Genomic DNA, 11,306 nt, shown 5'->3' on the forward strand with positions numbered 1-11,306 from the left:
AATTGGCGAGAACGAATTATCCTCCGTAGCTACACTCCTGGGAGTTCTTCCGCCGGCCTTGTTACGCGGGCTCACCTCGAGGACTCACAATGCGCGCGGCCAGCTCGTTACGCATCACGCGGAAAATACGTGCCACGGTACTCTCGCTAGCCTGCTCCAGCCTAAGATCTATCGGAGAGACAAAATCGCACGCATGTTCGCAATAAAGGTAAATGTTTAGTATAACGCTCTCCCCTCCGATTTTCTTACAACTTTGTAAAATTGTTTATTTCTGTGTGTAAAAAACATTCTGAGAAGGAAAATCGTCGCTCAGGTCTCGTTTTTTTTTAAATTTAATTTCAAAGTTTTGATGTCGGTAAGGTAGGAAAATGATAATTTACGTTTTTTAAATACTGCGCAACTTTATTTGTTACTATATTCACAAATTAAGTTGTCCGCATACTCATTAACGGTGCCATTTAGGTTAAAATTTTATGGTTGTGAAATACTGTACGTGGCCAAAATTGATAAATTGTGATTTTCGTTAAAGCACTGCACACACACACGTGTGTATGCCCTGCTTTATAGAAGTTGTGATTTTTGTTAAAGCAGGGCACACACACACACACGTGTGTATGTCCTGCTTTATAGAAGTTGTGATTTTCGTTAAAGCAGGGCACAAACACACCGTGTGTATGCCCTGGTTTATAGAAGTTATGATTTTCGTTAAAGCAGGGCACAAACACACGTGAGTATGCCCTGCTTTATAGAAGTTGTGATTTTCGTTAAAACAGGGCGCCAAACACACGTATGTATCCCCTGCTTTATAGAAGTTGTAATTTTCGTTAAAGCAGGGCACACACACACGTGTGTATGTCTTACTTTATAGAAATTGTGATTTTCGTTAAAGCAGGGCACAAACACACGTGTGTATGCCCTGCTTTATAGAAGTTGTGATTTTCGTTAAAGCAGGGCACACACACACACACACGTATGCTTTATAGAAGTAGTGATTTTCGTTAAAACAAGGCACACACGTGTGTATCCACTGCTTTATAAAAGTTATGATTTTCCCTCGAATTTTCGTTAAAGCAGGGCACACACATGTTTTAAGCAGATATTTTGTATTTAATTAGCAGACAGTTGTCACGTGACCTTCAAATAAAGTTGCGCCCCTAGCGAAAAAGTATATACAAGGTATACAGAAGGTATACACAATTTATATATGCGTATACAGAGTTTCTGTATCCGTATATCAAATACGTATATCCTATTCCGTGGCCTGTGTATTCGGATATTCACGACCAATATACCCCTTAAGTATATAGAGAGACCCCAGTCGTAAGTATATAGAAGGTTTGTGTATACACATATATTAATCTTCCGTATACTCAATTTAGTATCTTCACGTGCATGTATACCGTATATTCGACTTGCATATCCGGACATCTGTATACAGAGTTCAATATCCAAGATGGTCTAAGAGTTGTTTATACCCTCCAGTATATACAAATAAGTTGTTTATACCCAGGAAGTTGTTTATACCCAGTATACAGATAATTGCAGTTGTTTATACTCTCTCAGTATATACAATTAAATAATAGCGAGTAAAGGATCAGTATCATATTATTTTTTAGAAATATGCTGAAATTCATGTTAGTGATTATTATATTATTTGCAATGTAAGTTTTTGTAAATATTGCTACCAAAATTGTTCATACTTATATTTTTTATTTTCATTAAAAATCTAAGGAAGGGTGATTTTTAACGAAGGAAGGGTGATCGTTATTAACTAAGGAAGGGTGATCTTTAACGAAGAGTATTTAAAATTTAGTAAACTTTATAAATTAGTGTACCTTTCTTAACAAATGTTTAACTATAAAGAGTATAATACATATATCTTATTCCATTGGTTCTTTATAATAGCAAAGGTTGCCAAACATGCAGCTATTTTTAATGTTTCAAAAGTAAATTTATAGATAAAATTTAGTTTAAATTTGTACTGCAACTCTTATTTGAGATAAAAAATTGTGAAAAACACATAGGTTGCATTGTAGAAATTAATCTTTTTTTTTGCTTTTAGAGCAGTTTTTGATTAAAACATGGTCATGGTGCACAGAAATACAAACAGTGTCTCAAGTCATAGAAATATATTTTACTTTGCATTTTACAGTTATAAAAAACGTCTCAGAGTATACCAAATTGTATTCTAAAAAACGCACATACATAACAGAAGAGAAAACTATACATATATGCACACGAAATAATATGTAGGAATGTATAGAGGTTGCATGTAGTTCCCACGACCTTTATTCAGAAAGCATTTACATTTGCCATAATTTAGGTAGAATTTAAGGTGAGTTATAAAGCACCGTCACTGAAAGGTGCACAAAAGGAAAATACAATTGAATACCATTTCGCTTTAAATGTTTATCACAATATATTCTTCACCATGCATTTAATTACATTTTGGAAATGAATAAAATAACAGTAAATTTTTACTCTAAAATTTCACTTAACTTTTCTGAGATCATACATCGAAAAAATAATTTAAAACACAAATAACTGAAAGTCAAAATATATACATATAAAAATATTATGGAATAAAAAACATTTTTTAATCCTTCTCGTAAGTATTAGGTCGTTCAGTAACATATTTCTTTCCATCACAACAGATTAAAATGCATTTAGACGATATATTGCCCATCTTACATATTTGGAGAGGTCCAAATGGATCTAGACTGCATTGCTTAATATGTGGAGGCATATAAGGATTTCTGTTTTGAGGTGGTTTTGAGCCGATTGTATTGGGCGAATGAAGCAGAACACGTCTAATGATTGCTCTTGATAAGCTAGAAATATTAAATCAATATATGCATAAGCACCATCACAATCTAGTCGAACACAAGAGTCATTAAATTGCTGCTGTTTGGAGTGCCTTTTTCCCTGATAAATGACTCCAGATTTAACAACTCTATTGTAGCAGTCTACTGAAACGGATTTTATTAATAAAATATTGCAAAGATCCCTTTCATTTGCAGTAAGTTCTGAAGTATACTTTCTGCCAAGAAGAGTATATTCATTACAGACAGTGTAATTTTTCATTTGCTTATACATAAATATGTCTGAGCAAAACTCTAAAATATCGTTGCAAACATTATACTGTTTACTACGTACTAATTTGGAGGCATTCTTGGACATAACATATTTGCGCCCCATTTGACTTACAATACCAGTTGTGCCTTTAATCAATCTTTTAAGATATCCATTGCCTGATTCGAAAACAAACGTGGAATAAGCCCAAAGTGGACCAAGCATAGAGACAATTTTTCCTAAATGCATACATAAATGGATATTATACACAACATTAGCTTCAGAGTACAGTCTGCTATATTCAATAGTAAATTCATGAAGTAAATTGTCAGCAAAATCTGCCTCATAAAAGGTTATTTTTTCTTGGAGATAAATATATACGGCAGTGACTAATTTTTTAAAATGGTTGTAATAAACTTCTGGTAATATGTGAAGAAGACATGGAAGCCCATAATATAGCAGAAAATTTCTAAATTCATTTCCTTTAAATCGTGCTCTATCTGTAAGTGACCTAGGCTTTCTTGATGCATAACTTGGAGGAGTTATTGAACACAGTCTTTTATCTACTTGTCCAATAAATGTCCCAATATAAAAATTATGTTGATGATTACTTGAATCAAACCATAGAGATAGCAATTTGTTCATTACGCCTTCTAAAGATTGGTGTAAATAATCAATTGCAAACCCAAAACACATATTAAATTCTGGTAAATTATATATGCAAGATTTGCCTTTTACTCCTAAGTCAATATTTTCTCTCCTCATATCCTTTCGAATTTTTTTATCTGATCTATATGCATATATTTTATTGGGCACATACTTCAGAGCTGTACGACCAGTTTCATTATTTATAACTGTAGGAACATTGGGATGATAACAATATCCACAGCCAAATGCTCCGTTAAACTGTACAATGTTTTGAACTTTAGGCTTTGCTACTGAGTCTGTGACACAACAAATAGCATATACAGTGCTTTCAACAATTCCTCGACCAGGGCAGTCCCATAAAATTCCACACTTAGCTAGATCTACTAATTCAGTTACAAATGGTTTAAAAAATACATCCATAATGGGAGACTTATTTCCAAACCACAACCCTGCTAAAAGTACATTTTCTGGGTTAAAACGTTGACTTGGAACAATTTCATTTACTGTATAAAATATTGGCCACAAAGAACCTCCAGTAGATTGAAAGAGACTTGCTCCATCAGTATTAAAAGTAATCGTCAAAGCATTTTTGCGTATATTTTCTTTTTTTAAAGACTGATAAATTGTACCATCATATATATCACGTATTACATTGTCTACATTAATATGATTATCTAAATTTATGTTGACATCTGGCCTCTGAAGGAGATCTTTTATTCCATCTTTTATGCTAAATGACATGAAAAAAGTGTCGCTTTTCATTGAACTTGCGGGACTCCGATAATCACATGATGGACAAGCTACTTCACAGTCGTTGAAGTTGTGTTTAGGACCCAGATAAATGCAACAAGTAGGGCAGTAAAATTGAGTTTCCATAGTTGTTCCTTGAGAAAAAAGTTTTTGAAAGAAGTATTTAGATGGCCAGAGCGTTGTCATCACCTACTATTTTGTTGACCAATTTTAAAATGTCTTCAATCAGTGCACTAGTCATACCATGCCTCAAAGTCATGTGAAATATCATAAGCATTGTTTCGAATTTTGTAATTGATAGAGAAGGGCACAGTGATTTGTTTAAATTTTCCGAGCTTAGGGGCACATAATTAAAATGAAAAGTACTTCTTTCATCATCACTAGAACAGCTGTCATCTGATATATCAGGAGACAAAATACTGCAACAGTTTAAGAAACGGGAAGAGTTAATTATGTTGGAGGAATTAAAATGATACGACGGCATGTATTGCGAACTTTTTCGGAATGGATTTCCATCAAAATTGTTTACTTATTTATTTAATTTTTTGTGCGAGAAATATTTTTTCAGTGGAAAAATGAAATAATTCCGATCGAAATTCATTCCGAAAAGTTTTATAATACATGCCTTGAGGAGCTATTATTGGAACTAGTTACGATTCCGATAGAAAACGCAAGATTTCTACTGTCATTCCGACTATGTCTTCTGATTACTATGTATTTAAATTTTTTATGTACTATACATTTGTTTTAAAATCGATTTATCGTTTAAACAGGGAATCGATCGAGCTATTATAAAATAATTTTTAATTACAATAATTCCATTTTTCGTCAGATGTATTTTATAGATAATTAGATATAGTAGGTAAGTATCCGAAATAATTAGAAAGATTTCCCACAACCTAGCAATAGTAAAGAAAAAGTCACGATTCCAATTTGAATCATATATTATTGCATAGCAACAATAAACTAATTCCGAAATGTACAACAGCCCATTATTGCAATCAAAAACTCGAGTTTCCAATAGCAATCATAAAAAAATCCATAATAATTCCCCAAATTATTTTCTGCTAAATCCGACAAACTTTTCAATCTCTTCATTATTGTCTTGTGGATCAAGATTCAGCTGTTCTTGATTCTCCAAATCCAAATCCATTTCAAAATCAGCAGCAAATATATCATCGTGCTCATGTTGTGGTGGTGAATGATTTATAATGCTTGATTGTTCAGAAAAAGCTGAAGCTGATGCAGGCATGACTAAATGGACCCAAAGAAACAATTTAAAAAATATGAATTAATTTTCTGCTTACCTATACTTTGAAAGTCAATTACATATTTCTCTTTATACAGTTTTCTGAAAAATTTACTTTACTTTTTACCTTTGTTTAGGTCAAATATATTTGATTTTCCTTGTTTACGCCAGCGTCTCAATGTGGATGGTGGAATTTTGCCAATACTTCCCGGTTCTAAATATTGCTTATAACGCTTTCGAGGTGCAAACATATTTACTCTGCTTTTTAGATTTCTATAATTAAGAAATTAAGAAAAAAAGAAAGCACGTATAAAAAAGAAAAAACGGTATATATCTATATATATATATACATATATGTATCTATTATATATATTACTTATTTATTTATTTATTTATTTTTGGTTAACTCACCGATCGACTGGATTTTAAAAATATTAGAAGCTGCAATAAAATAAGGGAATAAAAATTAATTTGTGAAATATTTATTCTGTATTCACAATATTTATATCCTGAAATCTTTAAGTTATTGATGATGTTTGAAAATTAGCATGTGAAAAGCGATACAGTGAAAAACGATGATACGGTTAAATTAATCGATTTTGCCGTTGGCCGTATCAAACCCAGTGTTTTGGCGCGAAATCCAGTTCTATTCATTATAAAAAAACGGAAGGAAAAAGTAGAAGAAGATGAGTGCAACCAGTACTAACCAAAAATGAAACGCGGGCGACGCAGCTCATCCAGCGTACGTCCGTGTACGCTCGGAACACTCGGAGCAACTCGGCGCTCACACGGACCGTCCCGACCGTCACGGTCACGTGGCTTCATCCCCCCCCATTGCCATTTTGGCGGGACCGCGTCGCGTCGTTGCGTTGCATTTGTTATTTATGCAATCGCTATTGTTGATTATCGTGAATGTCGTGATCTCAAGTCTCAACAGGCAGCTTTTACACGTTTAATTCTGAAACACTCTTTTCCAATTTCGTTCGTGAATCGTACTCAGAATTAATCTATAATGGACAATGAAAAGTGTGTGGTGTATGTGCGCTATCTTAAGGATAGGGAAAAAGAGATTTGCCCATTATCATTTGTGTACGGATTTGAGAAGAATCCGGACGGCGTTAAGAACAAAGGACCTGAGGCAATATTGAAGGTGTTCTGGAGCCCTAATGAAGAAGATTCTCCCAGTTCGATGGCGAAAAAAGTATCAGAAATTCCCCATTATACTGCTTCAGCTACTATAAACAAAAAACCAGGGTACTACGAGGCCAACGTTCTCAGAGTCGCTGGTATGATAATACACATTCTTACATACATTCCCCTGAATGATTTTTATTTTATAGTAAAATTTTGGAACTTTAGTAAATTTAATTTCCTAAAGTTTCAGAAAAACGATCGAGTAACATTATTTTTAACCTTGCAATTACCGTGCTAATTTCGTGCACTGCGTACACATAAGTTACCAAGAGGGGCAAGCGATTGACCCCAAAAAATTTCCTGTGTAATGGCATGTTTATGACGTTCAAAATTATATTAAAATATAGTAAGTAAACATATTTTAATGCAAAAATATAATACAATGTTAATTATTTTTATTTATATTGATACAGAATATTTTTAAAACTATAATTATATAATAACAATCTAGTAGAATTATTCTAAACAAATCATTTATAGGGCAAACGGCCCGCTCCCCTTGGTAATCGAAAGGTTAATTGATTGTATATAATTATTTTTGTCCTTGATTACATATTTTGTTTCTTCTCATGACACGAGATTGATAAATGCTTAGGCTGCATTCGAAGAGCGCGCTATTAGCGCTATTGCATCATTCTGTCTTTATCGCTCATCAGGTGTAAAACAAGGATAGAATAAGCAAATAGCGCTAATAGCGCGCTCCCCGAATCCAGCCTTAATGTTCTTCACCAATTCACTAGTAAATAAATTTCCTCTGTTTTACAGAAAGTGAATTAGAATTAGAAAAGCAACTAGATGAATCAGGAAGGAGCAAGAGATTTAAGACTCCTTCGCTCTTAGCGGTAGAGTCACGAGCTACTGATGGCTTATTGCAGCAGTCAAGTAAAAGAAATATCTCGTCAAATAAGCGAAAGGTATGTCTTCTTGTATTCTCTTTAAACTTCTTTTTGCAACAAGAATATTCGTGCTCTCTTAAAATATATAAAGAGCAATTTTCTAACATGTCTATTATACATACAATTGTAAGTTACTTTTACTTTACTCTTTATTCTAATCTAAATTTAATTTCTACATTCTATTTTGTTGCAGAAATCATCAAAAAACGATTTCACTAAAACCTCAAAAAATGATAGCAAAATGGTCACTAAGACCGGAAAGAAGGTACGGTACGTTTCTGAAATACGCATGAAAAAAGTTTATATTAACGAATGATGCTTTATTACAATATATTTAAAAGTTAAACAAAGAAGAATTGTTTTACTAAGTTTTTATACGTCCATTAGACAGTTATAACTACAGATGTGTAGGCCCGGTATATATTATATATATATAGTACTTTCTAAAATATTTGTAAAAATATTTCTACAAAAATAATGTGATTGAAAAATTGTGCCAGTATAAATAGAAAATTATATTGTTCAAAAATATATGACAATTATATGAAAATAAGTAAGACGTATATCAAAGCATAAATTAATATAAAGAAAAACAATTAAATTTTATCAAACATTTTGTATAATTCTTAAGAATTAATTGCACAAATGTTTCTTTTTTTATTCAAATTATTTATTTCCGTACGTTTCTGGTTTTGGACAATCTTCAGCACACAATTATGCATACAATTTAATAATTTATGTAAACCGTAGATGTTCTAATTAGATTCGCAAAAAATGCAAATAAATATAGAATAACAAATACATACGCAATAATCATTCCAATTGAAAATTAATCTCTTTGATGGTCTCAGAAAATTTTATCGGCAAACAAGAATAATAAACCTCCCTCCGGTTCCAATCCGTAAGAAAAATATACGGTATTTGTGTGTTGATTATCCTTACAGCTGGAACCGGAGGGTGGCTCATTATACTTGCTCGCCGAGAGAATTTTCTGGGACTACAGAGAGGTACATTTTTAATTTGAACGATTATTGCGTACGTATTTGTTATTCTATATTTATGTATATTTTTGGCGAATCCAATTAGAACATCTGTTCTTCACATAATTTATTAATTTGTATGGATAGTTGTTGAGGAATTGAGGATGGTCCGAAACGTACGAAAATAAACAATTTGAATAAAAAAAGAAACATTTGCGCAACGTTTACCGTGCCTGTCTCTATTATAATTAGCCCACTTTTTTCTCATTTGAGGATTTCCAATTTCAGAGCCTACTACTTCTATTTTAATTTTGTATAATATCGTTCATTAAACTTATGCATTCTTTCCATAAATAAAACAAAAACAATTTGATTTATCTAGAAATAGACAATTAAATTTTTTTAAAGTATACAAATAATTATAGTTTTAAAACTTATTTATATCTAATAGTAATATTTATAATAGTAATAATAGTATAAATTTACCATTATAAATATTATAATAGTTTATAAATTATTTATTATAATAAAAAAACTTATAATAATTATATAAAACTATATTTTTAGTTATTAAAAATAAAGTGTGAAATTGAGACTGAGACAGCGCGAGACACTGCCGTTGTCTCTTAATATATAATTTTATTTTTTGCTGATATATTTTATGTATTGATATATTTTATTTTAAATTATTAATTAAAGAAACTGTAACTTAAATTTTACAATTATTTTGAACTTGTAGGGAAAGACTAAGAAAGAATCTGCACATACTGTGCTCGCAGAAAAATTTGTTACCAAAAGGAAGAAACTTTCATGGAGCAAGCGAGATAAATATACTGCAACTAAAAATGATGAAGATTATGATGAAGATTATGATGAAAATTATGATGAAGATTACCATAAAGAGGAAGAAGAATCATCAGATGATTCAGATGATGATGTTATGCCTAAGAAGTTGCATGTGGAGGCTATGCAGGACAAAGCTAAAAAAATTAAATCACTGGAAACGAAAATAAAAAAGTTAGAAAAGGAGCTGGAAGAGATAAGAACTCTTAATATATTATACCAGAAAGAGTATTTTTCATCATCTTCAGCAAACAGCGCCAAATCACATGTTGAACAACTTACACAGTCTCCACCTTGTACTATTGCATCAAGTTCATATACGTCATCATTATCATCATCGAAAACTTCATTATCAGTTTCTTCAAGCAGATTTATTGAAAAATCCTCTTCAATAATATTTGATAAAAATAAATTACTTGATGAAAATTTTAAAGGCAATGAAGAAAGAATTAGTGAAATTGCAAAACTTAATTCTCCATCAAGTAGCAAATCTCCAACATCGGTATCAAAATGTGCAGCATCCACTCCTGTATCATCAAGAACTTCAACAACCAATACTTTATCAGAATCAAAACCTTCAGCATGCCTTTTACCAGTCAGCGTAGAACGTGCCACATCTGAGTCATTATCATTAAATACCTCAAGATTTCATATTGAAGATTCATTTGTAGCTGACAATGGACCTGTAAAACTCGAACTTATGGATACTACTGAAACACAAGAACCAGCAGCATCAGCAATGTCACTCGAGAATATTAAAGAGGTATTCTTAATTCTTATTTGAAATGTTATCTATCAAGTATATGATATTTTCAATTATTACATAAATTTAGCATTAAAATATGACTTCTTAATTTATTTTAGGATAAAATACTGATACATGAAAATCCAGCGATATGGGTGCCTGTGGTAGGCTGGGAGAAGATAAAAGTTATTGCTGAAATTATGTATATGGATCCATCAAACAACAATGAAACTGGTGACAAAGCATACATTTATGCCCTTGCACAGCATATGTTTGGCACAGAAAAATTGCTGACTCATGTTATTAGTAGCTGCAATGTGCAAAAGAAAAAGTTCCTGGATAGTGGGAGAACTGCGCCGCCAAATAAATTTTTAGAAAAAGATCTTCTTGCTGCTATTTATGGTTAGTTCTTCAGTATATCGTATACTTGTGTGTGCGTGTGTGTGTGTGTGTGTGTATGCGTGCGTGCGTGCGTGTGTGTGTGTGTGTGTGTGTATTTGGATAATTTTTATTATTGTAAATAAATGCTGAATTTGTTTTTAGGAGCTCAAATGCGGAGGTATTATATTTTGAACAAAGAATCAGCGGATCCAAAGAGTGAACGAATAACACCAACAAAAATCAATTATTATATCGGAAGAAAGGCCTTCAACCTTAAGAAGAGTGAAAAAGCAAGACAAGAAAGGCTGGCAAGAGATGCACTGCAAATGAATAATCAATTAAAACCTTGATGGTGAAAACTTATATACAGCTTAAAATTTTATAACAGATGGTTTTATAACAGATATTTTATAATATAATTATACTTAATACTATTATACGAGTAAATACGATTTTCAGTGAAAGTTTTCTTATGTATTTTATTTCTTTTAGTTTCGTGTGTGATGGAAAAGAACTCGATAGGCTTTGTTTGTTGGAAAAGCATATAC

At 32.1% G+C, this 11,306-nt stretch overlaps 2 protein-coding genes across 3 annotated transcripts; one reads left to right on the top strand and one right to left on the bottom strand.

Annotated features, from left to right (window-relative positions):
• Positions 1-2,074: 2,074 nt before the first annotated feature.
• Positions 2,075-6,490, bottom strand: LOC112465575. 2 transcript variants are annotated; one of them, XM_025033173.1, is made up of 5 exons: positions 6,427-6,490; positions 6,131-6,160; positions 5,847-5,992; positions 5,553-5,724; positions 4,505-4,889 (listed from the first exon to the last, which is right to left on the bottom strand). In XM_025033173.1, the coding sequence occupies exons 3-5, from the start codon at positions 5,968-5,970 to the stop codon at positions 4,634-4,636; spliced, it is 552 nt and encodes a 183-aa protein (XP_024888941.1). In that variant the 5' UTR covers positions 5,971-5,992; positions 6,131-6,160; positions 6,427-6,490; the 3' UTR covers positions 4,505-4,633. The 2 variants fall into 2 exon arrangements, with proteins under 2 accessions (XP_024888940.1, XP_024888941.1); XM_025033172.1 differs by having other exon boundaries at positions 2,075-5,724.
• Positions 6,491-6,731: 241 nt separating this feature from the next.
• LOC112465574 lies at positions 6,732-11,108 on the top strand. Its single transcript, XM_025033171.1, has 7 exons — positions 6,732-7,005; positions 7,679-7,827; positions 8,003-8,074; positions 9,529-9,997; positions 10,067-10,395; positions 10,497-10,779; positions 10,921-11,108. The coding sequence occupies exons 1-7, from the start codon at positions 6,732-6,734 to the stop codon at positions 11,106-11,108; spliced, it is 1,764 nt and encodes a 587-aa protein (XP_024888939.1).
• Positions 11,109-11,306: the final 198 nt, after the last annotated feature.

The sequence above is a fragment of the Temnothorax curvispinosus genome, unplaced genomic scaffold (assembly GCF_003070985.1).
Source record: "Temnothorax curvispinosus isolate PA1 unplaced genomic scaffold, ASM307098v1 QBEX01015346.1, whole genome shotgun sequence".
In the NCBI taxonomy this organism is placed as follows: Eukaryota; Metazoa; Arthropoda; class Insecta; order Hymenoptera; family Formicidae; genus Temnothorax; species Temnothorax curvispinosus.